The sequence below is a fragment of the Anomaloglossus baeobatrachus genome, chromosome 7, assembly GCF_048569485.1.
Source record: "Anomaloglossus baeobatrachus isolate aAnoBae1 chromosome 7, aAnoBae1.hap1, whole genome shotgun sequence".
Classification (NCBI taxonomy): Eukaryota; Metazoa; Chordata; class Amphibia; order Anura; family Aromobatidae; genus Anomaloglossus; species Anomaloglossus baeobatrachus.
The window spans coordinates 113,106,620-113,124,547 of NC_134359.1; the positions used below are offsets into that span (position 1 = coordinate 113,106,620).

At 44.7% G+C, this 17,928-nt stretch overlaps 1 protein-coding gene across 1 annotated transcript in view; it reads right to left on the bottom strand.

Annotated features, from left to right (window-relative positions):
* Positions 1-17,928, bottom strand: part of PLCL1 (phospholipase C like 1 (inactive)) — a 472,800-nt gene that overhangs the window by 68,196 nt on the left and 386,676 nt on the right. Inside the window, exons 4-5 of the mRNA XM_075317594.1 lie at positions 14,123-14,198; positions 4,150-4,259 (exon numbers count right to left, since the gene is read on the bottom strand). Coding sequence (XP_075173709.1) covers positions 4,150-4,259; positions 14,123-14,198 — 186 coding nt within the window. The remainder of the gene's footprint in view (positions 1-4,149; positions 4,260-14,122; positions 14,199-17,928) is intronic.

Here is a 17,928-nt window from a genome sequence, read left to right on the forward strand (position 1 = left end):
CACTATTTATATATTGGTCACTGTGCGCTTCATGCAATTGAGAATCCCAAAAGTTTGGCACTTGTGTTATTTTGTTAAATTTCCTAAATCGGATTTTTCCATTTAAAGTCAATATTAAAAACACATCAGGTGAAGAGATTGAAATGTGCTATTTTACTAAGAGGCTTAAATACTGAAAGGATTACGGATCGGAGTAATGTTTTCTCAGAGAATTGTAATCAGTGGCTGTAATTAGCAAAGCAAGTTAGATCTGATTACTATTGAGAAAATATGTCTTAGGGCTACTTCTCACATAGCGAGATTGCTAGCAAGATCGCTGCTGAGTCACAGGGTTTGTGACGTACCAGTGACCTCATCAGCGATCTCGCTATGTGTGACACTAAGCAGCGACCTGGCCCCTGCTGTGAAATCGCTGCTTGTTACACACTGCTCTGGTTCATTTTTTGCTCATTGTTCTCCTGCTGTGAAGCACACATCGCTGTGTTTGACAGCGAGAGAGCAACGATCTGAATGTGCAGGGAGCAGGGAGCCGGCTTCTGACAGCTGCGGACGCTGGTAGCCAAGGTACACATCAGGTAACTAAGCAAAGCGCTTTGCTTGGTTACCCAATATTTACCTTGGTTACTAGCATAGCCGCTCTCAGGCTGCCAGTACTGGCTCCCTGCACACGTAGCCAGAGTACACATCGGGTAACTAAGCGAAGCGCTTTGCTTAGTAACCCGATGTGTACCATGGTTACGAGTGCTGGGAGCCAGCGCTAAGCAGTGTGCGCTAGTAACCAGGGTAAATATCGGGTAACCAAGCAAAGCATTTTGCTTACTTACCCGATATTTACCTTGGTTACAAAGCGCAGCATCGTTTCCACAAGTCGATGGTGGCTGGTCACTGGTCGCTGGTGAGATCTGCCTGATTGACAGCTCACCAGCGACCATGTAGCGACGCATCAGCGATCCTGACCAGATCAGATCGTGGTCGGAATCGCTGGTACGTCGTTTAGTGAGACGGTACCCTAATACTGTATATCATCCTATATGTATACACAGTACCTGGCTGCACAGCCGGTGTCTTATTCATGCTGCCTGGGGTTCGGGCAGTATGAATCTGATGACAGCAGGGGCGGACATACTATTGGTGCAACCTGTGCACAGGGACCCAAGAGGTAAAAGGGTCCGCTTTCATCTCCAAAACTGGTGGAATTGTGCATTAAAATAAGCTGGTGGACTACAAATGCCCCATATACTGTTCTTCCCCAGAGGACCTCTTCTGTCTGTATGCGCACATGCATGATATGTTCCATGGCTTTAAGGATGTCTAATGGATACTAGTTCAATATAGATAAATTAATGTATTTTTATTGGCATAATCATGGCTGCATATTGAGTATATAATGAGGTACCATAGCCTTCCAGTGACTTGGCAAACAATGGTGCAAACACCAACAGGCTCAACCCCATTAAAGTGATGATCTGCTAGACATGCTGGTAGATAGGTAACTTCATCCCACCAACTCATACTTTACGGGATATGAAGAAAATATTCATGGAACTCTGATAGAAAATGTATTTAATTCTCTACAAAGGTATAAATGTAGATAGTAGTGTACACAGAATAAAGAGAGCCCCACGAGATTAAAATGGTCTAACTAGTATTGTGCCCTATTTTGTCATGTAAGATAGAAAGGCCAAAGATATTTTCGCATCCTTGTTTTTTTTTTAATAACCCTTGGACCAATTTCCATCCCACTTCTTGCGGGCTAACAATAGATTACCTTTGGATATTGGAAAACAAAAAGCATGGTACTAAACAGGGACGGAGTATTCTTCCTCCAGATGACAAAAAGCAGTCAAATTACCTGGCTCATGGCAAAAAGTGTTGACACCTTTGAAACTGTTCCAGATAATGAAGCATTTATCCCAGAAAATTATTACACTTATACATGTTTTGTTTTACAACTGTTTATTTCTTGTGCGTGTATTGGAACAACAAAAAAAAAACTAAGAAAAAGAGAAAAATTTGACATAATTTCAAACAAAACCTCAAAAATGGCAGGGACAAAGTTGTTGACACCCTCAGCTGAATATTTGGTTGCACAACCTTTGGAATAAATAACTTCAATCAATTACTTCCTATAACCATCAACAAGCTTCTTACACCTCTCAACTGAAATTTCAGACTCATCTTTTGCAAACTGGTCCAGATAGCTCATATTTGAAGGCCACTTCTCTCAATAGCAATTTTAAGATCTCTCCATATGTGTTCAATGGGATTTAGATCTGGACCCAGTACTGCCTTTTAAGAACTGTCCAGTGCTTTGTTTCCATCCATTTCTGGTGCTTATTGAAGTATGTTTGGGGTCATTGTCCTGCTGGAAGACCCATGACCTAGGACGCAAACCCAGCTTTCTGACACTGGGTATTACATGGAGACCCAAAATCATTTGGTAATCTTAAAATGTCATGATGCCTTGCACACAATAAAGGCAACCAGTAGTAGAGGCAACAAAACAACCCCAAAACATATTTGAACCTCCACCATGTTTGACTTTAGGTACTGTGTTCTCTTCTTTGTCAACCTCCTTCCACTTTCGGTAAACTGTAGAATGATGTGCTTGAGCAAAAAGCTCTATCTTGGTCTCAACTGTCCACAAGATGCTTTTGCAGAAGAATTTTGGCTTATTCACATATATTTTGGCAATCTGCAGTCTAGCAGTGTATCTGTGTCAACAGTGGTGTCCTCCTGAATCCTCTGCCATAGCATTTAATTTCATTTCATTCAAATGTTGACAGATAGTTCGTGCTGACACTGATGCACCCTGAGGCTGCAGGGTAGCTTGAATTTCTTTGGAACTTGACTGGAGCTCCTTATTCACCATCTGGACTATCCTGCGTTGTAGTCTTTCATCAATTTTACTCTGACGCCCACATCTAGTGAGATTAGATACAGTGACAGTGCCATGGATTGTAAACGTCTTGATTACGTTGCAAACTATGAATAAAGGAACATCAAGCTCTCTGAAGATGGACTTGTAACCATGAGATTGTTAATATTTTTTTAACAACTTTGGTTCTCAAGTCCTCAGACAGTTTTCTTCCCTTCTTTCTGTTCTCCATGCTTAGTGTGGCACACACAGACACACAAAGCAAAAATTAAGTCAACGTCTCTCCTTTTTATCTGGTTTCAAGTATGATTATCATATTGCCCACAACTGTTACTTGCTACAGGTGAGTGTGAACAACTTCTCTCCTTTTTATCTGGTTTCAAGTATGATTATCATATTGCCCACAACTGTTACTTGCTACAGGTGAGTGTGAACAAGAATCACATGCTTAAAACAAAGTTGTTTACCTATAATTTTGGAAAGGTGCCAACAATTTTGTTCTGTCCATTTTGGGGGTTTTATGTAAAATTATGTCCAGTTTGCCTTTTTTTTCTTTGTGTATATTGAAACAACACAAAAAAACCCCAAAGGAAATAAATATGTGTATAACAAAACATGTGTAATTGCAATCATTTTCTTGGAGAAATACTTCAATTTCTGGAACAGTTTCAGGAGTGCCTACACTTTCGGCCATGACTGTATATCCATGAATTTAGACAACAATAGCTTTGTAACTAGCATTTCACATTTCTTAAGGCATACCTATGAAAAGTACAGTAAAGGCATGATCTTGAGGCCCCATCTTCCACAGGTTAAACTGTTTTAGTGCACACAACAGTCTTTGTCCAGTAACAGTCCCTAGTCCCATGCTCTGAAATTAGCCATCCATATTTTTTTAACTTCGCTGTTCCTCTTTATCAGAATTCTACCAGCACTAAAGGAGCTAGAACTTTCTTTACCCTCTCTCCCTTCCCCGCTCCTCTATATACACATACTTTTTGTAATCTCTATTGGTGCTAGAAATGGATTATACTTGAAAAGGGGCAGAGAAAGTTAAAAGGGAGAAACCTAGAGTCTGAACTTTTGGAGTGATATTTCTGTCTGAAAATGAAATTGTGGGTTTAGAAGTAATTGCCAATTGTGTCGGTCATTGCATTAAGCCTTAGATAACCCCAAGGTTTTTTTTTGTTTGTTTTTTTTAAAGGCAGTCACCATTTAAATGCCAATCTGGGGTTTATACCAGAGAATGTGCCAATTAGTGCTGCACTTACCTTCAGCACTGTGATGTTCCAGGCGAAGCTTTCTATAGCTTTGCTCAGTTTTCTGCCTTTCAGCCCTTCCTTTGTCCCCAGACTATGCAGTTCCTCGTGAAATTCCATCCCTACGTAAAGCAAAAACAAGAAAGGGAAGTCTACAGGGGAGAACCATACACTATTTGTGGAGCTAGACAAAAGAACTGTGTTGTCTAGACACTCTACATCCAAGAGATCTTATATTTCTTATTAATTAGGTTCTTTCATGTTTTTGTTGTTTTTATGACATTGTAGGATAACGTGCCAATACGAATTATGGACAAATCTTACAAATTAAAACAATGCGTGAAATTAAATTATCATATCCAATGACAAAATGATTAAGATAATTTGCTATTCATATTTATTTATTTTGCATTAAAAGTATTTATCGAGCAATAAAAATGGAAAAAACATGAACGTGTCATTTATCTTACGTCTGATGGAATTATTAAGGCCGTATTCATACAGAGGATTCGTAGCAGATTTTAATTGCTAGTTTCCACTGAACTGAAAATTTGCACCAAATTACCAATCATATAACACAATATAACACATTTTCAAAACCACCTTCACATTATGAAACTGTAGATTAGAAATCAGAGGTTGCTGATCATTTTTTACAGCAACCTTCAAATCCATAGTAAAATACCCATGTAACATATGAAATAGTCTTGATTAAACAAAAGTATGTGATTATTTTTCATCTATGGCTCCAAGACCTGGCAGGACTATGTGTTTTCATTATAACTGACCACAAATAACCCGGCAGCCATGTCTTACTTCATCTGTGCCCTTCTTGCTTAATAAAATATATGTTAGCAAATTATAAGGAACTGCAATATGATTACAAGATTACACTGTACAGAGATTATTTGTAGTCCTTTACCATGGACACACATAGTTGTGCACAAAATCTAAAAACCCCAAAAATAGGACATTTTTAATTAAGACTATTTGCAAACTTTATTCAATTTTAATTGTAGATTTTTTAGACTCAAACAATAAAATAAAATTGGTTGTGAAGGTGAACACAGCCTTAGTGCTCACTCACATTGCACTCCTCAGTATTATATATATGTCAATGTGAGAAAATCGTATACGCACTGGAACCAATGTTATTCAATGATGCAGGTCAGATCTGCCCGTTTTTTTCCCATCTCTAAACAGACTGAGTAAAAGTAGCATCATGTCTCAAATTATGTGCACCCATAGAAGTCTATGGGAGAGCGTGAAACATCTAATTGCACTGACATCATCCGAGTGCAGCTCGTTATACGTCGAGTCAGGCAATGGAGAAGATGGAGAAACTAATTTCTTCCTCTTCGGCTCACCTGGGATACAATTCTCATATGCGAGAGCGTATGAGCGCTCACAGCAGAGTTTGAGCAGAGTGTCAATATGAAAAGTGGCAGTGACTGCCATATTCCTCATACTAATGACACACATCCTACCCTGCAGCAAGGAGAAATCACCCAGATCTGGTCACCAAACAACAGGAGACAAAAGCCAATTAAGACTAAGAAAGATGCTCTAACTAGAGCAAGCCCCCCTGCTGACAAAGTAATTCAGCTAGAGGAGTGGATGGGAAACTGCAAGATTCAAGAAAACATCAAAGACATTTTGTAGTTAGTATGGCTACGGGAAAAAAGTGCAAATATTGTGGAGAGCTTCGCTCCCACAAATAGGGCAGGCATATTTCCGGCTTCCTGACAGTGAGACGCATGTCACACATATTTTCCCTAAATTGTTAGGCGTGTGCATCAGTCCATAATTAATAACTCTCTGAGGGAAGCCAACAGACACATTGTGTTTCCTATCCATGGATAGATCAAACCATGACTAGAAATATGATGGTCATAACTTCCTCATGGGACACTCAGAGGTGAAGATATGGGGAAAACTGCCAATTCATAAATTGGCGGAAGTGACAAGGTTGTATTGCGAGGCTCAAATGTCAGGGTGGGGCTGCAAGGTGCGGTTTTGTCACAGATTGACAGGTCCATGACCAACAAAGGGATGTCTGCGTGACCCCTTCGACATACAGTCATATGAAAAAGTTTGGGCACCCCTATTAATGTTAACCTTTTTTCTTTATAACAAATTGGGTTTTTGCAGCAGCTATTTCAGTTTCATATATCTAATAACTGATGGACTGAGTAATATTTCTGGATTGAAATGAGGTTTATTGTACTAACAGAAAATGTGCAATCCGCATTTAAACAAAATTTGACCGGTGCAAAAGTATGGGCACCTCAACATAAAAGTGACATTAATATTCTGTAGATCCTCCTTTTGCAAAAATACCAGCCTCTAGTCGCTTCCTGTAGCTTTTAATGAGTTCCTGGATCCTGGATGAAGGTATATTTGACCATTCCTGTTTACAAAACAATTCCAATTCAGTTAAGTTTGATGGTCACCGAGCATGGGCAGCACGCTTCAAATCATCCCACAGATGTTCAATGATATTCAGGTCTGGGGACTGGGATCCCCATTCCAGAATATTGTAATTGTTCCTCTGCATGAATGCCTGAGTAGATTTGGAGCGGTGTTTTGGATCATTGTCTTGTTGAAATATCCATCCCCTGCGTAACTTGAACTTCGTCACTGATTCTTGCATATTATTGTCAAAAATCTGCTGATACTGAGTTGAATCCATGCGACCCTCAACTTTAACAAGATTCCCGGTGCCGGCATTGGCCACACAGCCCCAAAGCATTGGCCACCAAATTTTACTGTGGGTAGCAAGTGCTTTTCTTGGAATGTCGTTTTTTTGCCTCCATGCATAATGCCTTTTTGTATGACCAAACAACTCAATCTTTGTTTCATCAGTCCACAGGACCTTCTTCCAAAATGTAACTGGCTTGTCCAAAATGTGCTTTTGCATACCTCAGGCGACTCTGTTTGTGGTGTGCTTGCAGAAACGGCTTCTTTCGCATCACTCTCCCATACAGCTTCTCCTTGTGCAAAGTGCGCTGTATTGTTGACCAATGCACATTGACACCATCTGCAGCAAGATGATGCTGCAGGTCTTTGGAGGTGGTCTGTGGATTGTCATTGACTGTTCTCACCATTCTTCTTCTCTGCCTTTCTGATATTTTTCTTGGCCTGCCACTTCTGGGCTTAACAAGAACTGTACCTGTGTTCTTCCATTTCCTTACTATGTTCCTCACAGTGGAAACTGACAGTTTAAATCTCTGAGACAACTTTTTGTATCCTTCCCCTGAACAACTATGTTGAATAATATTTGTTTTCAGATCAGTTGAGAGTTGTTTTGAGGAGCCCATGATGCCACTCTTCATAGGAGATTCAAATAGGAGAACAACTTGCAAGTGGCCACCTTAAATACCTTTTCTCATGATTGTATACACCTGCCTATGAAGTTCAAAGCTCAATGAGGTTACAAAACCAATTTAGTGCTTTAGTAAGTCAGTAAAAAGTAGTTAGGAGTGTTCAAATCAAGAAATTGATAAGGGTGCCTATACTTTTGCAGCGATCAAATTTTGTTTAAATGCAGATTGCACATTTTCTGTTAGTACAATAAACCTCATTTCAATCCAGAAATATTACTCAGTCAATCAGTTATTAGATATATGAAACTGAAATAGCTGTTGCAAAAAAACTAAATTGTTATAAAGAAAAAAGGTTAACATTAATAGGGGTGCCCAAACTTTTTCATATGACTGTAGTTTGTTAGCATATCACATCGAATGCTCTACGATAGTGTGACTCTGGCCTTAACCTGACTTCAAGAGAAAAAAAAAACACAAGACAGACTCATGCAGTGTAAGCTTTATCAGTCTTTATAATTTACTGTACTTATTTCTATCTTTAATCTGGCTCTGTATGCAAAAAACTAAAAGGGGATGTCTGGTCTAAAGGCCCCGGCACACTAAGCAACATCGCTAGCAACATCGCTGCTAACGAACAACTTTTGTGACGTTGCTAGCGATGTTGCTGTGTGTGACATCCAGAAACAACCTGGCCCCTGCTGTGAGGTCGTTGGTTGTTGCTGAATGTCCTGGGCCATTTTTTAGTTGTTGCTGTTCTGCTGTGAAGCACAGATCGCTGTGTGTGACAGCGAGACAGCAACAACTAAATGTGCAGGCAGCAGGAGCCGGCTTCTGCAGAGGCTGGTAACCAATGTAAACATCGGGTAACCAAGAAGCCCTGTCCTTGGTTACCCGATATTTACCTTCGATACCAGCCTCAGCCGCTCTCACTGCCTGTGCTGCCGGCTCCTGCTCTGTGCACATGTAGCTAGCTGCAGGACACATCGGGTTAATTAACCTGATGTGTGCTGTAAGTAGGAGAGCAGGGAGCCAGCGCTAAGCATTGTGCGCTGCTCCCTGCTCTGTGCACATTTAGCTGCAGCATACATCGGGTAATTAACCCGATGTGTGCTGTAGCTAGGAGACCAAGGAGCCAGCGCTAAGCGGTGTGCGCTGCTCCCTGCTATCTGCACGTGTAGCTCCGTGCGATGGTAACCAAGGTAAATATCGGGTTGGTTACCGATATTTACCTTAGTTACCAAGCGCAGCATCTTCCACGCGGTGCTGGGGGCTGGTCACTGGTTGCTGGTGAGCTCACCAGCAACTCGTGTAGCCACGCTCCAGCGATCCCTGCCAGGTCAGGTTGCTGGTGGGATCGCTGGAGCGTCGCAGTGTGACAGCTCACCAGCAACCTCCTAGCAACTTACCAGCGATCCCTATCGTTGTTGGGATCGCTGGTAAGTTGCTTAGTGTGACGGTACCTTAAAATGACAAGTCTGCAGTTCCCCCATGTGACTGCAGACTTGTGAATCATCAAAACGTGCGCGCTTTGCACTGTGAGGATTCTCCGGTGTCAGAGCTGGGAACTGCAGCCACATAGCCACGAGTACATGTGATATACATATGAAGCCCCACGGGGCAGGTGCATTTAACCTACTCGTCGCTGAGCCGTTGACTGTCGTCGTCACGGGTGGCCTAGCCCGGCTCCGTTGCCTTAAATGCGTACAGAGGATAGCAGGGGAGAGATGTTGGGGGTAGTTGCGAGGTGTTTGTTGTGACGCCACCTGTGGTATGCGGCCAGGGAATGGCTCGCCGCTGCTGTCCCTGTCCTCCAGGGCAGATGGTAGTAGCAGCCAGGGATGGTATCGCTCTCCACAAGTAGAGCGGGCCCCGGGGAGGATGATGAGGGCAGTAGTAATGGCAGCTCGGAGCGGCAGTACGGGTAATAAAGAGTCAGAGTCTATGGCTGCAGTTCCAGGTTGTTTACTCACTTTTGTACGATGTCGCTCACCCAGGTAATACCGGTCACTTGCTATGATGGGCTCCGTTGAACTTGAATTCCTTTAGAGATCAGTCCGGTTTGGTGTTCGGTGAGTTTCTCCTTGTAACGCATGTCTGTGTATCCCCTGGCTTGAAGCTACGAGGGGACCCTGGGTTTCACTACATGTACTCTTGTCCCTATCTGCAGGTCCCATGGTTCCGATGTGGGTCCGGCTTGAAGCGAGGACCCAGATCCTATATGGCACTGTGCTGTCGGGAGCTGTGTGGTCAGGGAAGCTTGAAACTTTCCCCGTTCAGGCAGATTCTGGAAAACCAACGTGACGTATGATCTTCCCTAGGGTCCTGCCACCCTGTGTGGCGTTGGTTCCAAGGGGAGCCAAAATTTGACTAGATGAGCACAACCTCGCTCAATACATTTACTTTGAGGGAGGCTGCACTCATCTAGTCGGATTTTGGTCGGGAGTATGTATATCGTATACTTGCGGCCTATGTGACCGCCGTTCCCAGCTCTGAGACTGGAGAATTCACACAGCACACAGTGTGTGCGTTATGAGGATTCACAAGTCTATAATCACATGGCGTGACTGCAGACTTGTCATTTTAGACTGGACAACCCCTTTAACCCCTTCAGCCCCAAGCCTAGTTTGACCCTAAAGACCAGGACATTTTTTGCAATTTTGACCAGTGTCACTTTATGAGGTTATAACTCTAGAACGCTTCAACGGATCCCGGTGATTCTGAGACTGTTTTTTCATGACATATTGGGCTTCATGTTAGTGGTAAATTTAGGCCGATATTTTTTGCGTTTCTTTGTGAAAAAAACAGAAATTTCACGAAAATTTGGTAATTTTCAAACTTTTAATTTTTATGCTCTAAAACCGAGACATATGACACAAAATAATTAATAAATAACATTTCCCACAGGTCTACTTTACATCAGAACAAATTTGGGAAAAAAAAAAAATATTTAAGGAAATTATAGGGGTTCAAAGTTTATGAGAAATTTCTCATTTTTACAACAAAATTTACAAAGCCACTTTTTTTAGGGACCACATCACATTTGAAGCGATTTTGAAAGGTCTACATGACAAAAACACCCAAAAGTGACACCATTCCAAAAATGGCACCCCTCAGGCTACTCAAAACCATATTCAAGAAGGTTATTAACCCTTCAGGTGCTTCACAGTGACTAAAGCAATGTGGAAGGAAAAAATGAACATTTTACTTTTTGCAACAAAAATGTTAATTTAGCCTCAAATATTGCATATTCACAAGGGTAGCAGGATTAAATGAACCCCCAAAATTTGTTGGGCAATTTCTACTGAGCACGCAGATACCTCATATGTGGCGAAAAACCACTGTTTGGGCACACGGCAGGACTCGGAAGGGAAGGAGCGCCATTTGACTTTTTTGAACAGAAAATTAGCTGGAATCGTTAGCTGCACCATGTTGCGTTTGGAGAGCCCCTGAGGTGCCGAAACAGTGGAGCTCCCCCACATGTGACCCCATTTTGGAAACTAGACCCCTCATGGAATTTATCTAGATGTTTATTGAGCACTTTGATCCTCTGGGGGCTTCACAAAAGTTAATAGAGTTGAGCCGTAAAAATAAAAAAAGGATTTTTTACCACAAAATTGTTACTTCAACCAGGTAGCTGTTTTTTCATAAGGGTATCAGGAAAAATTGCACCATAAAATGTATTGTGCAATTTCTCCTGAGTACACAGACACCTCATATGTGGTGGAAATCAAATGTTTGGGCGCACAACAGGGCTCGGAAGGCAAGGAGCGTCATTTGACGTTTCCAACGCAAAATTGTCTGGGATAATTAGCGTATTCCATGTTGTGTTAGGAGAGCCCCTGAGGTGCCGAAACAGTAAAGTTCCCCCACATGTGACCCCATTTTGGAAACTAGACCCCCATGGCATAGAAAAAAAAAACAGGGCGCTCGCACGAATGTTCTGCAAAAAAGGGGGGGGGGGACTAGGTGGGATGGAAAAAAGAAGTCCTGTCCAAAGTTGAGTACGACTGCAGGACGATTGCTGATCAGGTACCTAATTGTTCAAGTTTTGTTTTGTTTTTTTTTTTTTATTTAGGGTGCACAAAAAAAGCAAAAACTAGAGCAACAATTACGTACCTGATCAGCACTTGGCGGCAAGCAGGTGGGGGAGGAGGGGGGGGAGAGGGCGTGGGAGATGTGATTGGGGATAGTTAGAGAAGAGCCACAAACAATACTTACAGGATGGATCAGAACAGCGGCAGATGGGGGGGGCGGCAGATGGGTGGGCAGTGGCATATAAAGGGAGCATCTGTGATTGTGAGACGGAGGCGGCTGGGATAGGGTGGAGGCGGCTGGGATAGGGTGGGGGCGGATGGGAGAGGGCGCAGTGGATGCAGGAGCGGCAGAGGATGGGGGAAGGGGGAATGGGGGGATGGGGGAGATGGGGGGATGGGAGGGATGGGTGGGAAGGGGAGTGGGAGGTGAGATTGGGGATAGTTACCCTACAGGATGGATCTAGGCAGCTGGATCACAGGAGATGAAGGAGGCAGCAGATCGGGGAGGGTGAGAGGTGGGAGAGGGAGCGCAGGGCAGGTCACGGAGGAGACAGGTGAGCAGAGCACAGATCACGGGGGTGAGAGGTGAGGGAGAACGGACAGCAGATCATGGGGGTGACAGGTGAGGGAGCACAGATCACGGGGGTGACAGGGGAGGGAGCACACATCACGGGGGTGACAGGGGAGGGAGCACAAATCACGGGGGTGACAGGGGAGGGAGCACACATCACGAGGATGACAGGGGAGGGAGCACACATCACGGGGGTGACAGGGGAGGGAGCACACATCACGGGGGTGACAGGGGAGGGAGCACACATCACGGGGGTGACAGGGGAGGGAGCACACATCACGGGGGTGACAGGGGAGGGAGCACACATCACGGGGGTGACAGGTGAAAGGAGCACACATCACAGGGGTGACAGGGGAGGGAGCACACATCACGGGGGTGACAGGGGAGGGAGCAGACATCACGGGGGTGACAGGTGAGGGAGCACACATCACGGGGGTGACAGGGGAGGGAGCACACATCACGGGGGTGACAGGGGAGGGAGCACAGATCACAGGGGTGACACGTGAGGGAGAACACATCACGGGGGTGACAGGTGAGAGAGCACACATCACGGGGGTGACAGGTGAGGGAGCACAGATCACGGGGGTGACAGGTGAGGGAGCACAGATCACGGGGGTGACAGGGGAGGGAGCACAGATCACGGGGGTGACAGGGGAGGGAGCACAGATCACGGGGGTGACAGGGGAGGGAGCACAGATCACGGGGGTGACAGGCGAGGGAGCGCACATCACGGGGGTGACAGGCGAGGGAGCGCACATCACGGGGGTGACAGGGGAGGGGGCGCACATCACGGTGGTGACAGGGGAGGGGGCGGGTAGCCGATCACGGGGGTGAGAGGTGGGGTGGAGCGGGCATCACATAACGGAGGTGAGGGGGCGAGCAGCACATAACGGAGGAGAGGGGGCGCGCAGCATATAACGGAGGGGAGGGGGCAGGCAGCACATAACGGAGAGGGGGCGCGCAGCACATAACGGAGGAGAGGGGGCGCGCAGCACATAACGGAGGAGAGGGGGCGGGGCCGGGCAGCACATAACGGAGGAGAGGGGGCGCGCAGCACATAACGGAGGAGAGGGGGCGGGGCCGGGCAGCACATAACGGAGGAGAGGGGGCGGGGCCGGGCAGCACATAAGTGAGGAGGAAGCGGGCAGCCGATCTCGAGTGGAGGGGGCTGGCAGCACATCACGGAGGTGAGGGGACGAGCAGCCGATCACGAGGGAAAGGAGCCGAGCAGCAGATCGGGGGGAGCGGTGGCACTGTGGCAGATGGAGGGCGGCGGCGGATCGGGAGGTGTGGGGGTGAGGGTGCGGGCAGCAGATACGAGGGGTGGGGGTGCGGGCAGCATATCGGGGAGACAGGTGGCAGATCGCGGAGGGCAGCGGCGTCGGCGGATTGGGAGGCTTTTCGCCGGTTTCATACAGTGCAATGGCAGCGCGGCAACTTCCAGGTCCCATGCTCCGGTCACATAACAGCATGGGACCGGATCTTGTCGCCCTGCCATTGCACTGTATACACTCACTGTGCTGGCGTGCTGCAGGGCCGACAAGTGAAGCTGATGGGGGCGGTCACCGGCAACAGGTCCACTGTGATTGGAGAGATCGGTCACAAGGCCGATCTCTCCAATCAGCGCTACTGGAGCTGGGGGAGGGTGATCCAGTGAGGTCACCCAGCTCCAGCCAATGGCCAGTGCTATAGCTGCACTGGCCAGGGCTGGATTTCAATGTTTCAGTCACTTTAAATGGCTGGAACATTACAGTGGATGTGATTGGTTGAGCTGCGTTCGTCAGCCAATCACAGCCTCCGTAGGTCCGGGGAGGAGGCACCACCCCTCCTGAGGTCAGGTACAGGTCCCCTCCTCCCCGAATCTGCGGTTTGTGTTACCCAATTGCTATCACCGGAGGCTCCGGTGCCGTGATTCCGCCATGACGGAAAGATCCGTCCTTGGTCTTTAAGGCCCAGGGCACCATGACGGATCTTTCCGTCCATGGTCGGGAAGGGGTTAAGCATAATAGTTTTTGTTTTGTATGAAAATAAATTTTAAAAAAATTGGGTCATACCTGTTTTCTGACACTGCAATATCTTCTCATGGATTACATCTGCTGCCTCGATCAAAGACCGACTTTCTTGTATCATCTGTAACAACAAACAAATATAAAAACTGTTAAATCCTTATGGAAGGTAATCTTCGAGAAATTAAGCAAGATGTATGAGGGGTTCTTGACCATTGGGATAGCAACAGCCAAATGTATTACAAACTGTTTCAAATTACATTTTACTCCTTCATTTTCAGGTGAACATATTAAAGCCACCATTTATCAAAGCAATTGTGCCAGAATTCTGGAGTAAACTGCTTTGAAAAATTGCAAAATTTTGGTGCAACTTGGGATTGTGAAAAAGTTTCGCGACTTTTGGTGTTTTCACGCAAGTTTCTCCCAGTTCCACTAAGATGATCAGAGCTGGGACGGGATGGGGGTTCAGCAAGGGCGTGATGCTACAGTTCATCTAATTCATGTGCTGTGCTATACCTTATACCAGAAAACTTTCCGCAGAGTAAAATTTATATCACAGTCCACAGAGCTGCACACCACTGGTTAGACACTCTTGATTCATTAAAGGGGTTGTCCCACAAAGTTCATCTTAGTCAATAGATCTTGGAATAATAATAAGTTCCATAATTCGATGTGTTAAAACAAATAATCCTATGCTGAGATAATCTTATATATGTGTCCCTGCAATGTGCTGTGTAATGGCCGTGTCTGACCATACAGGGATATGGTCTGATCATACCACAGCTCCTGGGCAGGGTAGGAAGATGCTACAGCACGGGATCACAGCTGATTCTTTTTGTGAGGTAAAACATTTCCCTGCCTGTTTTAAAAAATATTTTACTTCAAAGTAAGAATTATTTGCAATTCCATGCTCTAATGTCTGTATACTATTTTACTTCCTCTCCTGCCCAGGAAAAGTGCCTCTGCTATGCACTGTGTAATGGCTGTGTCTGACCATGCAGAGGCAAAGTCTGAACATCCCACAGCTCCTAGGTAGGGGAGGAAGCAAAAGAGAATATACAGATAGGACAGCATCAGACAGCAGCTATTTCTGTAAGGTAAAACATTGCTTAAAAACAGTCACGGAAATGTTTTACATCACAGGAAGAATTAGATGCGATCTCATGATGACCTGTCTGTATCCTTTTTTACTTCTTACCCTGCTCAGGAGCTGTGGTATGATCAGACCATGTTCCTGTACAGTCAGACATAGCCATTACGCAGTACATAGCATATATATTTATAAGATTATCTCAGCGCAGGCACATTTTTTTTTTTTAACACAACCAATTTTGGAACTTCTTTTTATTCCTAGATCTGTTGATTAAAATGAACTTTGTATGTAAGAAAATCCCTTTAAGAGGTGTGTCTCTCTTGATGAATCAGGGCCTAAGTATGCATCATACACCTTATGCAACCAGTGATTTAGAAAGAACATACATTAGTGGAGTATACAATAGATGTGACAAAGACCGATATAAAAGGAAGGAGACTGTAGTCATTTGAAGCATCTCACTATACTTCCTTCTACATGACTAATTACATACTACATTTTTAGAAATACAGATGTAGAATTAGACATACTGTAAAGTGAATACTCACTCCAATGGGTAGATGTAACTAAAATATACAGTATATTCTGGTATATCATAGATATGTGTCAGAAGATTGCCACCATTTTCTAGAACAATATGGATATAAAGCTTCTTAGTGTTACTCAGCTGTCCAAGTTCCAAAATCAGGCTCATTTTCTTCTCATATGGCAAAACCTCACCAGGGTACTACGATAACTAAGTACCTCTGATGCCATTACTCAAAGCCTTTTAATGCCGGCTCAGGTGGCTATACAGTGCCTGAGTATTCAGGTAGTATAGTACTCTGCTACCATGTGTTTGTCAGGAGTTTATCTTCACTTTTAGCTCCAGACAGATATCTAATTTTCTCACCATGTGTTTCTATACAGCAACAAATGTTTACTACTAAGTTCAGTCCAGCTTCTTAAACTCTGCTAAATCAAGATTCCAGATTTGCAACTTCTGTCATGTATTCTTGATGTTGTTCATACCTACGGCTCTGCTATCAAGGTATGTGATAAGTAACTAGTCTCTGCCAGAAAGATACCGATTTGCCTATACATCCCTTCTATTTCCTTGAGTAACTGCACTTCAGTCAGCAAGATTTGCCTATAAATCTCTGCTATTCCTCTGTGTAATGGCATTTCTGATAGAAAGTTATCAGTATTAGTTGCCTAACCATCTCTGCTGATTCTTAGCTATCCACACATCCGGCTCAGCAGCATCTAGTACTTCCAGGTGATTGCTGATCTACATTCCTTGTTGCACTGGCCTCGTTGATCCATGCGCAGAAAGTCCAACTCCTGATTTGTGCGTCACACTCTGAACTACGGCTGAGAGAATCCACCTCACTAGGTGAGCCCATAACACTTAGGGGCACTTTGCACACAACGACATCGCAAGCCGATGCTTGCGATGCCGAGCATGATAGTACCCGCCCCCGTCGCAGCTGCGATATCTTGTGATAACAGCCGTAGCGAACATTATCACTACGGCAGCTTCAAATGCACTCAGCTGCCTTGCGACGTCGATCTGGCCGGCGACCCGCCTCCTTATTAAGGGGGCGGGTCGTGCGGCGTCATAGCGACGTCACACGGCAGGCGGCCAATAGAAGCGGAGGGGTGGAGATGAGCGGGACGTAAACATCCCGCCCACCTCTGTCCTTCCGCATTGCCGGCGTGAGCTGCAGGACGCAGGTAGATGTTCCTCGCTCCTGCGGCTTCACACACAGCGATGTCTGCTGCCACAGGAACGAGGAACTACATCATACCTGTCGCAGTCGCGTAATTATGGAATTCCCAGAAACTACACCGATGATACGATTACGACGATTTTGCGCTCGTTAATCGTATCATCTAGGATTTACACACTACGATGTCGAGTGCGACGCCGGAAGTGCGTCATTTTCGACATGACCCCTCCGACATCGCACCTGCGATGTCATAGTGTGCAAAGTGCCCCTTAGAATGCCACCACAGATTTTCTTTAAAGACAATGTTTGAGTGGTACCAAAGGTGATTGGTTACTCTATACTTACAGGACTTAAGAAAAAGTCTAAGCTTTCAGGCTCCTTGACATGAGATCATATCTTTTGGATTGATTTCCCTCCACTGGTTCTACATTTAGCTGTGATTACAGTTGTCTGTCCATTAATAATGTAACAAGTGAACTGGTCAAACTATAAAGTGAGTTACGACATTAAAGGCTGGAATTACTCCGATGAGATGGTGAACAGAATTCATGACTTTCATCTTCTGTAAAAAATGTGTGATGATGCAATCACATAAAAACTCAAAAAACTGCAAATAGATAACTTTACTCTGACTAAGCTATTTGGTCCATAGGAAGGTCGTATAAAACCCTTGGGAAAAACATTTTTTGATTCCACAGAGTCTGAGATGTCAGATAAGTTCCTAGGATCAAATAAAGTCCATATGTCCAATTTATTCCTTGTAGCTAAATACCAGTAGTAAAATAATATGTCATGAAACTGAAATGACAAAGAAAAGTGACGCAAATGGTGTCTTACCCAGTGGTACCAGAAATAATTTTAAAGCTGTACTAACCTGGTGCGGTTCTGTTAAAGACACAACCATTATAACCACGTGTTGAGGAAGGCTGCTGCAGAACCCAGGAAGATGGCGTTGGAGGAGATGGAAGAAAAGGATCTATCCACGCTGCCAGAAGATCACTGAAGATCAACGGTGATTAAGACATCGGATTTTATTATTCTACGCATTT